Genomic DNA, 18,007 nt, shown 5'->3' with positions numbered 1-18,007 from the left:
TACCTGTTCCGCGCAAAGCCACAACTGTCCGTCTTTGAGCAGGAAGCGCAAGAAGCTTAACCTTTCCTGAACTTGCGCCGCATGGGCATACCTGCCGTCGGGCAACCAGTTTTCCCAATCAATTTCCCCTTCCCCTGAAAGTAACGTTTGTGATATTAGGCGGTGTAGGGCAAACGAACTATTTTGTATTGTATAATGGGGGAGTGGTAAAGGAGGATGGGGTGTACCGGCAAGTTTAGCCCGCACTCCATCCATGTAGTTGGTGAGCGAGTCGGTGACGAGGATGACGAGCGAGTGCTGCGTCTGCAAGCGGTCGATGAGCTCCTGCCGCGTCACGTGCGGCCGCACGCCGCTGCCCGCGCCGGCCTCATACAGGCAGCAGATTTCCCGCATCATCTTCAGAGCCGGCAGTACCCATCTTTCGTTGCTTTTTAATTCCTCCACGCACCTACCAAAGAAAGTCATTTTAGAACTGGAACAGCTTAATTATTTTAAATAATCCATTTTTAGTTTTTATAACAATTATAATAAATAATAACCAGGTGATACCTGTAGGAAATAAAACCCTAGGATTGTCTTACGTAAAGCAAAAATATTTGCCCATTATCATAGATTTCGCCAGTCCCACGAAAAAACATATTCGCGCTCACACGCAACTAGTTAGATAGCCCGTCAATCAAATAGCCTTAATGTTGCTTAGACTATAACTAGCTACAATCCTAAGAATAAGCAGGAAGTGTATTTAAAATTCTTAGCTTTATCTAAACTGACGCAGTGGGCAAAGCTCTGTTTGAGAGGAAAAGTTATAAAGCGAAATTAATGATGATGGCTGAATAGTTTATGCGTTTGCATCGGCTTAAGACTGGCAACTACTCAAATACTAAATATAATAACGCAATGAAGAACTTACTTGTCTAACCAAAGTGTTTTTTGAGCGTCACGATCTTGACTACAACTATAATCTAGGATTTTTATTAGATTCGCCAAGGCCACATCCATTATTTCAGTGCATACTTCGTCAGAATGTGCCAAATTCCAAAATAGTACCAGAACCTAAAATAAAATAGATAAGTAAGTAAACAAGATACGAACTTGACGAGCCTCTTCTGAGGGACAATTTTGGCAAATTTGTGTAAAAATGTTATTTGCAATTGGTTTAATGTTAAGTAAACACCTTGTTTGCCATAACTCCATCTTTATCGTCCTCAGCTAAACGTCGAATTACTTCCAATAATTTATCACTTTGCTTCTTACTAGACGTCGCCCAACTCGCCTGCACAGAAAAGTAAAAGTTATATAAAAACTCTTGTAGAAATGAAACATTACAGCACTATTTCCTAAATTACCTTAAAACAGTCAAAAAGATGATCCAGTTGATCAGGTGTGAAATCCCAAGCAAGTTTAGCAAGCAGATCATGTAAATTTTTCACAATTGCTTCGTGTTTTCCATGCTGCGCTTTCCAAATGGCATCTAAATCCTCCCTGGTCAATGAGTTCTCCTTTATCATAAACCTAAGCATCTTCTCCAGTCGATCGACATACTGTGGCTGGTGGAGGGAGTCCCGCAATACTATATCGACAACCTTGTTTTCTCGTATCCAGGTCTAAAACGAAAATTATTGGTTATTTAACAACAACTACATCCTAGCACGGAAGTATAGCAACCAATCGTAACAAACAACTCACTGTAATAACCGCAGGAGTCAACCACTCTGGTTTAGGTTGCTGGGACATGGTACTGATTAATTGATTGATTTCATTGAGGGCCGACATTTTACCATTGAATGACGACATTTGTAGCAAACGAAGTATCATTTTGAGGCGAAACATTTCCAGAGCTGAAACCAAATTTATATAATTCAGTGCCTAAATTCACACCTTGAATATTACAAGACATTAATAAGACATTGGTAACACAATAGATGAAAGTTAAAATTGTTGTCGGGAGGCAGATAACGGTAAGCTTAAAGCTAAAACAAACAAAGTTTCCTGGGGCTCGGTGTCCTCAGGTCTCGCGGCGTGACGAACGTAAGTCAGATGAGAACGATGTAGCAACTGAGGGGCGGATGGATAGACGGCGCCCCTAAGCAGCTACAGGGTTCGCATCTAACTTGCTTCTAAGCTCTTGCTGGAAATCTAAATGATGCTGGTGACAGTATCGTCATTTCAATTATGGTATACAACAAATAGACAAGTTGTTTGAAGTAAGTAAATGATCACAGTTATGAATCAAAGAATAGCCCAAAACTGATCTTAGGTATAATAAGAATGTTCTAAAATTAACTTACATTTGAGTAAACTGTGGTGATGTGGGGTCTTTACTGAGACGCATTTGCATGCCCGTATTAAACAGGATACTGTGTCAGTCTTATTCTCACTTCCCCGCGCTTCTTTCTTCAGTTCTTCGTCTGTTAGGCTGTCTAGTAGAGTAGGGATACATTCCTAAAAGTTAATAAATTGTCTAATAATAAAAAAAAGTTTTTAAAGACCTATTAAAAGTTATACCGTAATCGGTGTGAAACCAAAATCAAGCAAAGCGAGCAATAATGTATAGATCACACTATATTAAAAATCAATGATTAAGATATTCTGAAGAACACACATTACATTTAAATTGTTAGAGAATTCGTTCGAATGTGGGAATAGCCGGCGCTTATGAGTTTTGTAAAATTTTTCGTTATTACCGGGCCCGTGAGGCTGCAATGCAGGAAGGTCGCAAACGTTTCTGACGCGAATTGACACGGTATTATCCGAGGACTATAAAAGAGTGGCCTTTGAAGGATAACATAATATTAATATAGGTGAGTGTATGATACACAATTCGGTAAAATAGTAAACGAACCAGAACAGGCAAGAGATATGTGGTGACTGTGTGTGGAGTTAGTAGGTCGTGACAAAGGCCGAGAGGTCGCAGCAGTTGCCACACGGCGGCGATCCGGGTCTCGCCGCTAGTCGATTGTTCCAGTGACGAGGGTTGCTCGCTTTTCACAGTACAAGAGATCTGCAAAACAACAAAGTGCAAATAAACATTATCTCCTAACTCAAAACTGGCAGAGATTGTAGTAAGTGGTGTTATCAAGACATCCTTTACACGAGTAATGAAAGAATACGGTTTTTACATTAATATATTTAATAAGTTGAATAATCTGCAACATTTTTTAAAACAAGGGTTTACTTAAAAATACTAGTATACATATTATAAAAACATAATTACCTCACTATTTTCTGCGATCATAAGAGAATTAGGAACAGTATGGTTAGTTTCATTATTTGTTTTCACTTCATTATCTTTTTCAGTAGTCTCTGTCAAAACCTTCTCTTCAGAGTTAACAGATGCTGTTATTTCCAATTTTTGAAAACCCATTATTTCTTCAAACCGTTCACGCAGTTTGACAAAACCGCCAGCGTGCCCAAATCTAAACACAAAACGATAAAAGGGTCACAATTTCACATGTGTTTATTAATTAATCTTCTCAAGAATAACTTTTCACTACATTTAGATTTACCAAGTACACTTAGTTACATAATTCAAGTTTTGTTATTGATATAAATACATAAAATATAGTATAACAGTATTACCTACATTATACATATTGAAAGTGTTAAAACTGAAAGTAGTTGTGTATGAACAATTTATGTGGTGACCAATCGCCACTTGGATGGACGATTAATTGCTAGTTGCCAGATAATTACTTTTCCCTTTAGATTTTGAGTTTGGTAAGTTTGGAATGTTCAATGCATTTTAAAAACTATACTCAGCACTGCTACACCATGTTATGCTTATTATGCAATCAAAGATCCGCCAATTGGCTTTTACCACTAGTCAATATATCCCTAGTTAAAAGTTAAGTAACACTTACACATTGATAAGGTGAACCAGCCATCCTCGAGGAGTTCTCAGGTCTTGTGATCTACTAAATACTTCTGGCTCCTGTGTGGAGCCTTGTCCAGCAGAGGGTAGATTAGTGCTTGCTGATAATCCTTCACAGGTACGTGATGCATTAAAAGTGTGAAATCTGTAAGTGCAAGAGAGCCAATGTAGATTACATAAAGTTTAAAGTTGTCTTTATACTGCATATTTTTTTATTTAGTTAGGCCTTTCTTTACTTACTTGTTGTTTGGATTAAAGGCCATAGACAATAAATGCAGAAATCTAGGATCATTTAATTTCATAGCACACAGTTTGACCAACTTCTCGCAATTGGATCGCACACATTGCTGAATGTTGTTTTTCCAAGAGGACACTGCGTCATCAGTGAGGATCTTCGTAAATGACACTGTCAGTGCGTCATTGTAAAACCGTTGACAAGCCACATTGTTCTCATCTTCACCTGTTCATGGCATAAAACATGGACATCAATTAAAAAGATAATGCAAACAATAATGATAAAGATGATGCTCATACTCTCTAGGTGAATTATAATGATTGTAATCTTAAAATAACATTGAAATTACCTTTGGCCGCCAGTTCAGTTGCAGCAATAAGAAGCACCTCCAATTCCTGTTCTGGTAACACTGGGACAACCCATCTGGGATGTGATATTTTTTCTTCAAGTGCTTTTAATTTGGCCTCAGGGAAAGAAATCTGAAAAAGTATCAAATGTATTTATGTCAAAGAATGATGACTGTCACATGTTAGTGATCAGTATCACCAACATAATTTTATTATAATAAATATTTCTAAAGATATCTGTTATCCTTTCTAGGATTTGAACTGGAGCTTACACAAACATGTCGCCCCATAGCACCCATAGTACAAGACTTGCTTAGTTTGGGGCTAGGTTGATATGTGTAAGGTGTCCCCCAATATTTATTATTTTATGTGATATCACTTGGCCCTGTGCAAATGTCATTACTTGGTACTGGTTTTTTTATCCAGCATGCTTTTAAAATGTGTGAACCCTCATAATAGTCATAATCAGTACCAATATTGACAACTGGTCTGGCCTAGCAGGTAGTGACCCTGCCTGCTGAGCCCCGGTCCTGGGTTTGCATCCCAGTAAGAGCATTTATTTGTGTGATGTTTGTTCCTGTGTCATTAATGTTTCCTATGTATATAAGTATTTGTATATATCCGTTGACTCAGTCAATTTGTGTAAACTGTATTTAGTTATTAGTAAACAGAATACCCTATAGCATAAAAAGCATTTTTTTTTAATAAACAATAGGTAGGTGATGCAGCTGTTATGGCTAATTCTAGTAGATATATGAAATAATATAAGTTATGTTCTCTATTCAAACTTCTGGTTAATAAATAACATACATACCAGAACTGAAACCTATAATTTTAACCTTTCAAGACCCTAATTTTAACCTTTAAAAATTTAAATGACACCTTAATTCATTTTGGCATAATTCAAAATCGAGTGTTCTATTTTGACGTATGGGTCTCGAAAAGTTAATAAATCTATATTTGTAAAATTCATGAGTTTCATGACTTAAATCTCATTCTAGGCCTAACTGCCGAAAAACATTATGCTTACCTCCCCGGGCATCTGATCCTGTTCTTTCATTGATATTGTCATTATTTTATAATGTTTTTATTCATTTCCTCTTCTGAAACAACAAAACCAGGATGTAATTATTACTATTATTTCAATAATTCATGTTGTAGGTACTTATCACAGCAAAATAAAAATAACTATTTAAACTAAATAATATATCGACTGTTATTGTATTGCGTACCTGAAACTACGTTGGTGGGATAAGTGCCGAACAGCACTGCTGTAAATATACATATATCCTCATTAATAATCAATATGCGGTAGTTTAACAGTGTTCTGTATTGGGGTTGTTCACTAGATTTCAACTATTCACGTAAATCGTGAGCATTGAAAACTTAAATAAATGGCAGAAATTAATAATAACAAAAGGAATTTCATCCGGTAAATCTATGACATTATTTTCGCTTCGTTATGAATACGACTTCTAAGAGGTAATACAACTTATGTAATAATTGTTTCTTACGGTGTCATTGATAATTGAAAAAGTAATTCTTTCAAACACACAGCTTTTAAATAATGTTCTACTACGTCTTCTCACGAAGGATGGGTCAAAGAAAAATACTACCCTAAGTATGGATCAGCCGGCGCGACAAAATGGCGTCATTACCTTAGCTAAACAAGGAACGGCAAAAAAACAAATGTATACAACTTTAAGAAGGATATCGTCACTTCTGCATTGAGAAGCCTGGATATAAATAAACTTACCTTAGACATATATTTAGATTACAAAATATTACTCAATTCACAGTTAAAATTCCGCACTACCGACACTTTTTTGACGTTGAATAGGAAAAATTTTGTATAAATTTATATACACTTCAACATATAGCAACTGGATGATGAACTATTCAAGACTAGGTCCGAATTGTGGTTCTTGTCCCAAGCGTCTCAAAATTATCAGCGTCAAGCGACCAAAAATGTATCAAGGTGAAATAGTTGTTATAGAATTTTTACCATTTGCTCTATTCGGACCACTTACGAACCATCGAAGTGACAGTTCAAGTAGACAGAATTATTTTGAAAAATGTATTGATTTGATTTTTCGTATTCTGTCGCATTTTACAACGATAATGTTTACTGTAGGCTAAACTATTATGATGAATTAATATTATTGAAACGCTTGAGAAGGTCAAAAGTTCAATGTAATAATTAAATATATATATATACAATTGCGTTATTAAATAATATTAGTTATGCCAAAGTACGTTTTAAGTTTTAAGTTATGCCACAAAAAAGAGCAAAAGTTTTTTCCGAAAACTAATTTTTTTGTTACTTGAGTAACTTAAAAAAACTGAGTGCCAAATCTTTTTATTTATTTAAGGAGTATCAACAGCTATTTACACAAATAATACAATTAAATATAAAAAAACCGGCCAAGAGCGTGTCGGGCCACGCTCAGTGTAGGGTTCCGTAGTTTTCCGTATTTTTCTCAAAAACTACTGAACCTATCAAGTTCAATAGTACATTACATCAGAGGCCGGGAAAATGAGGATTTCCGGCCAAGTGGGTATATACGGCCGAGCGAGCGTGCGAGCGAGGCCGGATAGGGATACGAGGCCGGGAATCCGTTTTCACGCCGAGGCATGTATAGTGCTTTTCTCAAACATACAATGAAATAAAAAAAAATGATCTGAAGGACAATATTTTATTTATTAAGTGACAAAATACAAATACACTCAAACGTCAAGTGTGACAAGTATCCAGGTCACACAAAAATTTAAAAAAAAGTGACATGACAGTACTGACAGCTTACTTAAAAAAGTTACTTTGCAGGCCTAGGCCTAAAAAGTAATATGAAATCCCTTTACAGTCCTCTCGAGTTGTTGCGCCCAAAAAGCGATACTTCCCAGCCCATTTTAAGGAACGTAAAGACAATATTTCATTGCATGTTTGAGAAATAGTACATTACATCAGAGAGAGGCCGGGCAAATGAGGATTTCCGGCCAAGTGGGTATATACGGCCGAGCGAGCGTGCGAGCGAGGCCGGATAGGGATACGAGGCCGGGAATCCGTTTTCACGCCGAGGCATGTATAGTGCTTTTCTCAAACATACAATGAAATAAAAAAAAATGCTCTAAAGGACAATATTTTATAAAAAAAAGTTACTTTGCAGGCCTAGGCCTAAAAAATAATATGAAATCCCTTTACAGTCCTCTCGAGTTGTTGCGCCCAAAAAGCGATACTTCCCAGCCCATTTTAAGGAACGTAAAGACAATATTTCATTGCATGTTTGAGAAAAACAATTTTCCTAGAAATTCTTTATAAAGTTCTACTTTTGTGATTTTTTTCATATTTTTTAAACATATGGTTCAAAAGTTAGAGGGGGGGCGATTATTTCCGAAAATATTAATATTATCGCATTTTTTTTTTTAAATACTTTAAGAGCGATTATTTCCGAAAATATTAATATTATCAAAAAACGATCTTAGTAAATCCTTATTCATTTTTAAATACCTATCCAACAACATATCACACGTTGGGGTTGGAATAAAAAAAAATGTCAGCCCCCACTTTACATGTAGGGGGGGTACCCTAATAAAACATTTTTTTCCATTGTTTTTTGCACTTTGTTGGCGTGATTGATATACATATTGGTACCAAATTTCAGCTTTCTAGTGCTAATGGTTACTGACATGTTACTGAGATTATCCGCGGACGGACGGACAGACAGACATGGCGAAACTATAAGGGTTCCTAGTTGACTACGGAACCCTAAAAAAGAGCAAATTGAACGTGAACTCACAGGCAAAGAACATTGAATCACTACGTTTTAGAATAAAACTAAATTTTAAATATACTATTGAGGAAAGTTAAAATTTATGCATACATTTTATATTATATTATACTTGTTATGCTTGTTTAGTTTTTTGGTTTAATTCAATTAAAGGAGATATCCAAACGATCACAAGACTGTCAATGTCAATTTTTTGGCATACTTCAATTCAATGTCTATTGCCGGCCCTTATTCACGTTTCTTGAACTAACATCATAAAATCTCGGACACTGGACAGGATAAAATTGAAATAACCTTCTCTAACAGGCTTTGATGTGTTAAAATTCCTGCGTAGCTTTAAAATGAACCCCAAAAGTCCTGAGGCTAGAAATAGAGACGACAGGCCTTTTGATGGAATGATCATATCAGATTCAAATTGCCTTAACACATTAGACAGTCGGAGTTCCTGCCCCATTTGCGGCAAGTCCCGGATGTATTTTTGCTACACATGTTTTGTTCTCGTATCAAACCTTGAAGGGAAAGTGCCATTCTGCAAAGTAAGTTAAGAATGATTTGTATTTATTATTATCAAAGACAATTTCATTTAACACATTTGCAACAAAATTTTAAACAATATCCAGACACCGGTAGAACTTGCCAGGCGGGCTACAACGCAATGCCGCGAGTCGGCTAGGTGGCTACTGCCTGCTTGGTAGGTTGTCACCTGGGCATACATTTTGACTGCCTACCAAGCAGGTTCTTGATTGTGAATGTGTGGGGAAGGGATATATTCTTCCCACATCTTATAACTGTTACCATAGTCACCATGGTCAGGTGGTATTCTTCCCATGGCCCGGTAAATTGTCTTGTCATATCATAAGAACTCATGTTAGTAATAAAACTGTTTTTGTGTTCAACCTAGAGCGATTTCATGTACTTGAAATGTCTATAAAATCTCATTTTAAAAACTTTCTGGAGTTAAACCTCGACTATGATAACCTATTAAGATGTGGGAGGAATATATCCCTTCGCCTGATCAAGAATATAATTAAGACAAATGCAATGCAATGGGATAACCATTATCATTATTCACATTTTAAATTCTTGTTTAAAGGAACATCTCCGCCTTTCGTAAATACATTTTTTACAAGGTGTTCAATATGGTTAACCTTTGCGCTTCATATTTGGCTCATTATTCAGTGATTCCGATATTCTTAGATAAACATAGTTCTCATTCCTTTTAAACCAAATTTGGTTGCCATGAGATAGGCAATGTAGGCATAGCCAACTGAGATATTGAACATTTCAATAAGGTTTTTTTTTTTACATAAACAATTCTTATTCTTATTTACAGTTGCCAATAAAGGTGGACATAATTAAACACAAGAGAGAAATAGATGGTAAAAGTACAGCAGCTCATGCAGCTGTTTTAGCTCCTGAAGATGTTAATATTTATACATACCCCAATGTGCCCAAGTATGAAAATGATGGCCGAACAGTGCTCTTGTATCCAGGTAGTGAAGCTATTTCTGTGAATGAGCTGTTTATGGAGAAACAAGATTCTTTATCTTACTCTGAATATGTTCTTTCTCAATTACCACATGGATACAATGTGGGTACATTGATGACACGAATATTCCCAAAGAACAGAGAAAACTCTAAAAATATATACCATTCAGAGAAACTACCTGTGGACCGTGTAGTTCTTATAGACAGTACATGGAACCAGAGCCGTGGGATATATGGAGATGAAAGATTACACAAGCTACCCAAAATAGTTCTACAGAAACGGGCCTCGGAATTCTGGCGTCACCAGAAAGGAAGTCCTCGGTGGTACTTATCTACGATTGAAGCACTCCACCAACTTGTACTTGAGCTTCATGTATCTGCTTGGGGCGTCAGTGAAAATTACAAAAATAATCTCACTGCAGAATTTCCTGTTCATGATTGTACAGAAAATCATACACAATGCACACCTTATGAAGGTCAATATGATAATTTATTATTCTTTTTCAAGTATATGTATGAAAAATTGCATACTTTATATAAACATGAGGATTTATTAGCATATAAAAGACCTATGAAGTAGAAATAAATGTTATTTTATTTTAGAACATGATTAGCAGGGTCCACACAGGGCGAGGCACGCTGCAAGGAGATCACAGTTCAAACATGTAGTGTTGACGTGCTTCAGTCGCGGCAGCACACTCAGCCGAGCTAACTACCACGGTCGAGGCAAGTCTACATTGAATATTTGCTGCGCGAGCACATCGCCTAGCGGCGTGCTTCGCTCAGTAGACCATGCTATTAACATGCCCCACAAGTCCCACAACTGCACTAGCAAAGCTGTAGCAGATGTACGTCAGGGTGTCACGAAGTACTTACCTCCAACCAATATAATATTCTTTTTACCACACTAACTGGTCAAGGCTCTCTTTGTACTTCTAAAACGAATGACAAAGTTGAAAGTGTGCAAAGTAATTTCATACAAATTTTAACTTCATGCCTAAAGCTGGCTGGTAGAATTGACATATTATATAATTATAAAATAAATTGAAGGATCTCGTTGGAGTGGTGAAAAATCGATAGGCATTAAAAAATAGTGTACAAATAAAAATAATAATTTTCATACAAATTGTATGGGAAAAGTTTTTCTCGATTTTCCTACAAACTTTTGATCCTTGATAGGAATGGGATCGTTTGGCATCAAGTAATGCGAGAAGTGGTTCATTATATTATATGCCAGGTCGAAACTTCGGAGGGTCATCTGTACTGAAACACGTCGTACGATACGCGTGCGAAAAGGAAATTCGTAAATTGTGTCTCCCTTCGGTCGTGTTTTAATTTATCGCCACTCGTTTCGAACTTCCTTTTTTACGCACTTGTATCGTAATGTACTATTTTCTCTCAATCTGTATGTTATTTCCAAAATCTGTAAACTCCAATATTCATCAATTTGAAATAGATGGAAGGTCTCCTAAGACCGTTTTCGCGTTGCAGCACGGGATCTGGTAGCTGCCCTCACTGACCTGCTATCAAAATACAACCTGTGTAATGACTTAGACATGGACATTGCTATTTTGTATAATTCTTTGCCTAAGTTCAGGGGCCTATTGCATAACAATTTACAACTCATATTACAAGCGGTAGTCCCCCTCCAATTCATTTTATAAGAAAGAGAGTTCCACTTGTAATACAAGTTGTAAATTGTTATGCAATAGGCCCCATATTTTTTTTATATTATGAAATTTACAAGTAAGTATAATTGTTGATATGTCCGGTACTGACAGTTTATAGTGCGGTTCTTCTGTATTGATTAATCGGTTTCGATTTAGCCTAATATATTTTTTGTTCTTATTTAAGGTGTCTGTAGCTCTGCCGTGAAAATTATTTATAGAAAAAAGGGGGTCGTTCCATAATTGCCACCAGTGCAAAACAAGGTCCCACGCAAAAAGAGAATAAACATCGACGACTTCGATTAAGGCACAAGATTCGTGGATTTTAGGCTGTACGGAAAGAAGTAGCGAGTCTTAAAACCTTGCTTATTAAATGTTGATTGTCTAATACCCTGTTTTAATTTTCTACAAATATTAACGGGTAACCAGTACACGCTGTCCCCATTATGACGTAGGCACATTATTGCCATATGAAAGCGGTTTATAACGACACTCTTTCAGGGTCAAATAAAATCTTGTCAGGCTTCACAGTAGAGTAATTCATTAAATTCAAATATGATAATTCAATTTATAAAAAAAAATACATTTAGCGCAAAAATACTTGTAGTACGAGTTCTTAACCAGATCTACAGTCCCGTCTGGCAGAAAGCATGAAACTTGGCATGTATATAGCTTATAGGATTATAAGAAAAAATAGAAGTAGAAACAAGCCGAGGTGTCAATGTTTCCCCTCTTTCCCCCCACTTTTGTATCCCTGATTTCAGTTTTTTTATATTTCCATGAAAACCGTGAAAGCTACCATCACGATGTCTAGAAGAAGTATATTCTCCATAAAATTATCTACAATATTGCCTTTGGAAGAATAAAGCTAGAACTTATAATTTTCAAACTATGCTAATTTTCGATTTGCAATATTTGCGTTTGGTGACCAGTAGGATAAGTAAGACCAGCGACTTTGCTCTTTTGACTGTGGCGATGCTGCTTGGCAAAATTGTTCCTTGGGTCAAACTGATCCGATTTAGCTCACTATTCATGAAATACTATTCGCTTCGCTCGTGGTTCAACTATACAATCCCTTCGCTTGCTCGTTTTTCAATTCCACACTCGGCGTTAAAAATTTAAAATACAACTTTGCACCCTTGTAATGTGTTGTGATATACACGGTGTGACAGTGTAACACGAGGAAACCGAAATATTTTAACCACTCATTTCTGAAGAAAAAAAAAGATATTATTTATGTCATTGTATTGTGTCTAAATTCTAAATATATGTATTAATAGAAATGTCATTAATTTCATTGTTTTAATTTCGTATTATATAATTTCAACAATATTAATATACTTATTATGATTTAATATCAATTTATTTTGGGGTCAATATTATAATAATTGTTGACATTGTTACTTAATGTATGAACATGTAATGTGAATCTAATGGTAATGAATGTTATCTTTTGTAATTTATGATTGTAAACAGTGTATGATTAATACCAATAAAAATCTATCTATCTACATATACGTCGTCAAGCAAAAAAGCAATTTTTTTTTTAATTTTGGTATTATTTCGTTTTGTTTGGATTCATGGGTCACTTGTAACTTTTTGACATCTATCAACGAAGATAGTTAGATTATGCCCGATAATGGCTGAGAAATAATAATTGTAATTTTTTAATGCTATAATAATTCTTAAAGTAGGCGAAATCCAGGAAAGTTTTTATAACATTTTAGTCTTCTAATGTGATCGGGAATACACCGTTAAAATTATTCGGTTTCCTCATCTTACACCGTGTATGTTATTGGGTTTATTTTCCTTAAAACAAAAGAAGAACCGAGCCGCTTCCACCGTCCCGGCTAACACAGGGCCAACATATACAAAAACTCATATTAAAATGTTTATTTTGTAGTAATCGTTATTTTATACAAATTTCTAGCATCATTATTAGAAGCCAGAGCCATATATAGTTTAGGTTTAAATACAGATACCCAGTTCTCTAGCAATAACCAAAAGCTTTATTAAATTTACAAATAGAATAGCATGCATACATAATAATGACGTTGCTACATTACTGTGGCATATGGCCAATACACGTTGTTTTTGTAAAGTCAAGGTACATTTAAGAGCTCAAATTAAGTAAGTTTGTCACAGAAACTGATATATTATACTTTTTTCACCTTAGATGAGTTCGGTGACACATCCAAAAATTCTGAATTACGCATAGGTACTATGTTAGTGAAATATTTTTTTGAATATATTGCATTATCAGTGCTTATTAAATAGATTCCAACAAATACGAGAGACAAATTATGTTACTTTTAAATAAACAATGTATGAAACGGAACAATCGGAACATCCGCCCCTAGTATTTTCCGTTTCATGCATTGTTTTATTAAAAATTAATATTATTTTTCTCTAATATTTGATGAAATTTAGATAATATACCTTGATAATGCAATATATTAAAAAAAAGTACAGTTTTTATATATTTTTCTTTATTTTACACAAAAATATAATTTAGTTCGCAAGAATATTTATAACGCTTATTACTTCAAACTCGGGTAAATCCATTTTGCTTTAAGGTTGATTATGTATAAATATATATACACCGTGTTTCCGGTATCACTCAAAACCTCAGACACCCCAACTGATTTTCATTTTTTTAAACTCATCTAGAGTATTCATCTTTTAATCTGATCGTTACTTTTTTTTTGATTGAATTTTTAATTTTCTGTACAGCTCTACTTGACTTTTAGCTGTACACTCAATAAAATAATTGCTAACTACCATCATAAACCATAAGACTATTTATTTGTGTACGTTACTGCAACGACATAAGGTTTACCAATAGACAGCTAAGATGTCACTGTAAAACACTTTAAAGCTTTGTCACAGTAAACTTCAAATTGGACAGGTAATCGCAGTAAGCCAATTTAAAACCAATGTTTAAAATGACAAGGTTGTAATTAGGTACGAGTTCAATTTGTTATGACTTATGATAAACATTAAGATTAAACTGACAAACAACGTCAAACTCGTAGCGAAAAAATAATCGTCCAAGTAACCAGCCAGTATTAATACCCCTAAATACTGAAAAAGGTAATCAACCTCTAGCAATGCGATATACACAATGTTGTCTTACGAGTACAATAGAATAAGCACGTAAAAAATAACTAATAATACAAATTTAAATAAAAATATTACCCCCATCAAGATATAACTTAATCGATTCTACTCTCGATTCTGAACTAACTGTTTTCAGGTTTTTAGTGTTAAGTGAAACACGGTGTATAATCCGAAAAAGAATCAACCTTATAACATAACAGAATGGATTTACCCAAGTTTGAAGTTAAGCGACACAATTAGCGAACATAGTATGCGTAATTCAGAATTTTTTGAAGTTTCACCGAACTCATCTAAGGTGAAATATAGTATAATAATAACTTCATTTTAAATAATTAGTTATTTTAATCGGATAAGGCCCCTACGAGTGCGTAGGGTGCACGCTCGTAGTACCTAAGATAACAGTTTAAAAAAAAATATTGAACTCATGCGCAGTTATTGCAGGCGCCACAGATGTCATATATACCATAGATCAAGCAAACGTATCTACTCAGCGTGTCAAATGAACTCAGTGAAATCCACTGAGTTGTCCGTCTTTACTCGCAGCTTGCAGCTTTCGGGCGTCAATTTTTGTAAGTTGAAGTCAACCAACACATAAAAAATGCCTCGTTACGTGATATTCAATTGCAACAACACAAAAATTATGAACAATCAAGAGCCTGAGACATATTTAAAATTACAGGCAAGAATCAACTTCAGTACAAAATTTGACACGCTCGGCCCCTATACAAATATATGAATTTGTTTCTTCTATCTAAATTAAGTTCTGTGGCAGGCGCACAGCGCCTTGCACAATACTTGCATTGGTAACGACTACAGCTCCAGACTATACGTAATCATCAGAATCATACATGACAGTTCCCTTTACAACGCAGGTACCAATGTCATGTCATTTCTATGTTCATTGACGCAAAAAGTAACTATGTATCCATACTAATATTATAAATGGGAAAGTGTGTGTGTCTGTTTGTTAGTCCGCCTTTCACGGCAAAATGAGGCGACGAATTGACGTGAATTTTTAGGTGGAGATAGTTGAAGGGATGGAGAGTGACATAGGCTACTTTTTGTATCTTTCTAACGCGCGCAAAGCCGCGGACAAAAGCTAGTTTAATATATAGCCTATAACATGTGAATGTGCACGGAAAAACGTCCCACTTTGTCGATTGCTATAAAACCGCTTTTTCAGTTTATTCATATAAGGGCATTTCTCAGGGCGTTTAATTGTTTTTGATTTCGGTGGCAACATTTTTACGTGAATCCTGTAAGAGTCACATGAAATTCTGTCAATTTAAATAGAAGTCGCGGATTTCTACCAGAAACAAAGAAAACTCATGCTACGCTTACGGGATTCGGGTAATAATGCTGCCACCGAAATCAAAAAAGTTGAAACGCTCTGAGAAATGCCCATAAAGATTTGTATCTTTATATGAATAAACTGAATCTCACCTTACCGGTAACCGACAAAGTGGGACGTGTTACTAAACACACTCACATATATGCATGACGTGTTGTTACCCAGTTTACGCTGTATGTACTAGTTTTTTTCAGTCACTTACTTTATGAATCTTCAAAATGAATACTACTATTTAAAAGTTGGCGCCACATGTGAACAACAAGTACATCAAACTAGGTCTAAGGCAGGTTATTGTGTGCTGTGACCCGTCCAATATTGCCGTTATCTTTTGCCCAGCAAACATAAGGGCCAGTTGCATCAACCACATTTGACAGACACATCATCGTCACGCAGCAGACGTCTATGGATTTTCCCATACAATAAAATTTAACGAACGCTTTAACGGAGACAGACGGTTTGGTGCAACCGACCCTAAGTACGCTAAAATTGGAAATCAACGAATGGTAATATGTAGTAGAAAGCACGTATTTTAACGTCAAAAATAAGAATTTTAAAATAACAATCTAACTAGAAAACCTCTTATTTATTCGACCCAATGCAGGTATGGTTAATTGCGTTGTGAACTAATTGCAGTAGCAAAAGTGTTGTTCGTTGCATCAGTTGCATGCTCTAAGAACTATAGTTTGAAATATTATTATTTCATTGTTTCGGACAACTCTTTGATTACATTATACATACATATATACAGTTAGATGCACATAAAAAAATGAAAAATGGCCATTATTGGACGGATTCACGTTTATCTATTCTCTATAATGTGTTAACAGTAACAGTGAAAAAACATTCATTTACTTCACTTATTTACAGCTATTGTCATACCAAAAACTTTGTATCAAAGAATCATCATTGTTGTCCTAGTGTTTACATAAAATTTTATGATTGAAACAAAAACTGATTTCTGGTCAGGGCTACTACGTTTAGTATAACGTCATACAAATGTTTATAGCGCCTTTTAATAAAATTCTGATTTCATACTCTCCTGCCACCGACATGACGTTCGGGGATTTTTTATTATTTGAGAATCTCTTAGAATTGGTAATTAATTAAAAGCAAATAGTACCTTTACAGTTTTCATCAGGTGAATATTAAACTAGACAAAGCCACTTATTTGCAGTTGCTTGAAAAACTGGAGTGTATGTTGGAATTCAACAGGGGTTCAAAATCAAAATAATTTATTCATTTGCTGGAAACATGCCCTACAACCCCAATTTTATTTGGCTTGTACTTCCAAACTACAAAAATACAATTATGTCCAAGACATACAAATTCAGTGTCAATTGTGTACATAATAATCAAAATGGCAAAACGAAATGTCAAGTTGCTGGAGAGCATGTTGTAAATTCTGTACATAATAATACCTACTTACTAAAATGCTGCAAAAGCAGATTGAATGCTAAAACATTCGCATTTGGTTAGGACTCGTTCCACTTGACAAAAGCGGCAAAAAATCGTGCATTAAATCACACATACGCAATCTTTGATCACGAGAGATCGGACAGGGTACTTTCCTCATAATTTGACATGTCTGACCTCATATTATAAGGCAAATAGCTCACCCTTTCCGATCTATGCCGATCACACCGTCTCCGTCTATATCCCTCACTACACATAGATTGATGAAAAAAAGTTGTAACAGTCGCAGCTGTAGGTACGGTCGCCATCAGAACGGGCAAGGTGGTCACAAATAGAGGAACACTCCTCTATTACCGAAGTGTTAAAGTGCTTGTTTCGATATTAATGAGCACTGGGCCTGCTCCGATATGTCGGCAACTTAATTTCCAACTATTATTGTACTTCTAAAATGGATCCACGGTATAGTAGGTAATCAAAAAGTTGACATTATTTATAATTGAGGGAATTAAGAATGCCCTAAGACAAATTCTCATTTACGTATTATTTCGTTGTGAGGTTTTTTTAAAATTTAAATGCAGAGTTTTGATTTCATCCAATAATCTACAGTAATAGGTAATTATGCTGTACAGGACGGGATGAACAAATAGCGGCTGGCTGTTTTGTAAAAATTTAATGTTTGATAGAATTAACGAATTTCACACTAAACATACAACGCCATAATTATGTTTTA

The 18,007-nt window shown here is 35.4% G+C and overlaps 2 protein-coding genes across 5 annotated transcripts in view; one reads left to right on the top strand and one right to left on the bottom strand.

Annotated features, from left to right (window-relative positions):
- Window positions 1–6,264, bottom strand: part of LOC125240654 (probable ubiquitin carboxyl-terminal hydrolase FAF-X) — a 77,881-nt gene extending 71,617 nt beyond the window's left edge. The window contains exons 1-15 of the mRNA XM_048148652.1: window positions 6,210–6,264; window positions 5,686–5,724; window positions 5,484–5,556; window positions 4,456–4,585; window positions 4,112–4,331; window positions 3,861–4,016; window positions 3,215–3,416; window positions 2,843–3,001; window positions 2,289–2,442; window positions 1,687–1,838; window positions 1,347–1,604; window positions 1,175–1,273; window positions 911–1,053; window positions 228–448; window positions 4–134 (exon numbers count right to left, since the gene is read on the bottom strand). Coding sequence (XP_048004609.1) covers window positions 4–134; window positions 228–448; window positions 911–1,053; window positions 1,175–1,273; window positions 1,347–1,604; window positions 1,687–1,838; window positions 2,289–2,442; window positions 2,843–3,001; window positions 3,215–3,416; window positions 3,861–4,016; window positions 4,112–4,331; window positions 4,456–4,585; window positions 5,484–5,525 — 2,067 coding nt within the window. The 5' untranslated portion in view covers window positions 5,526–5,556; window positions 5,686–5,724; window positions 6,210–6,264. The remainder of the gene's footprint in view (window positions 1–3; window positions 135–227; window positions 449–910; window positions 1,054–1,174; window positions 1,274–1,346; window positions 1,605–1,686; window positions 1,839–2,288; window positions 2,443–2,842; window positions 3,002–3,214; window positions 3,417–3,860; window positions 4,017–4,111; window positions 4,332–4,455; window positions 4,586–5,483; window positions 5,557–5,685; window positions 5,725–6,209) is intronic.
- A 2,197-nt stretch (window positions 6,265–8,461) lies between these two features.
- Window positions 8,462–12,048, top strand: LOC125241240 (tRNA-uridine aminocarboxypropyltransferase 1). Of its 4 annotated transcripts, none has more exons than XM_048149610.1 (3): window positions 8,462–8,774; window positions 9,572–10,202; window positions 11,581–12,048. In XM_048149610.1, the coding sequence occupies exons 1-3, from the start codon at window positions 8,580–8,582 to the stop codon at window positions 11,634–11,636; spliced, it is 882 nt and encodes a 293-aa protein (XP_048005567.1). In that variant the 5' UTR covers window positions 8,462–8,579; the 3' UTR covers window positions 11,637–12,048. The 4 variants fall into 4 exon arrangements, with proteins under 4 accessions (XP_048005567.1, XP_048005565.1, XP_048005568.1 ...); XM_048149608.1 differs by lacking the exon at window positions 11,581–12,048 and adding an exon at window positions 10,344–10,825; XM_048149611.1 differs by lacking the exon at window positions 11,581–12,048 and adding an exon at window positions 10,330–10,825.
- Window positions 12,049–18,007: the final 5,959 nt, after the last annotated feature.

This window comes from Leguminivora glycinivorella, chromosome Z, assembly GCF_023078275.1.
Source record: "Leguminivora glycinivorella isolate SPB_JAAS2020 chromosome Z, LegGlyc_1.1, whole genome shotgun sequence".
Taxonomy (NCBI): Eukaryota; Metazoa; Arthropoda; class Insecta; order Lepidoptera; family Tortricidae; genus Leguminivora; species Leguminivora glycinivorella.
The sequence above is the reverse complement of the archived record's forward strand: the minus strand, read 5'-3'. Positions and strand labels throughout refer to the sequence as shown.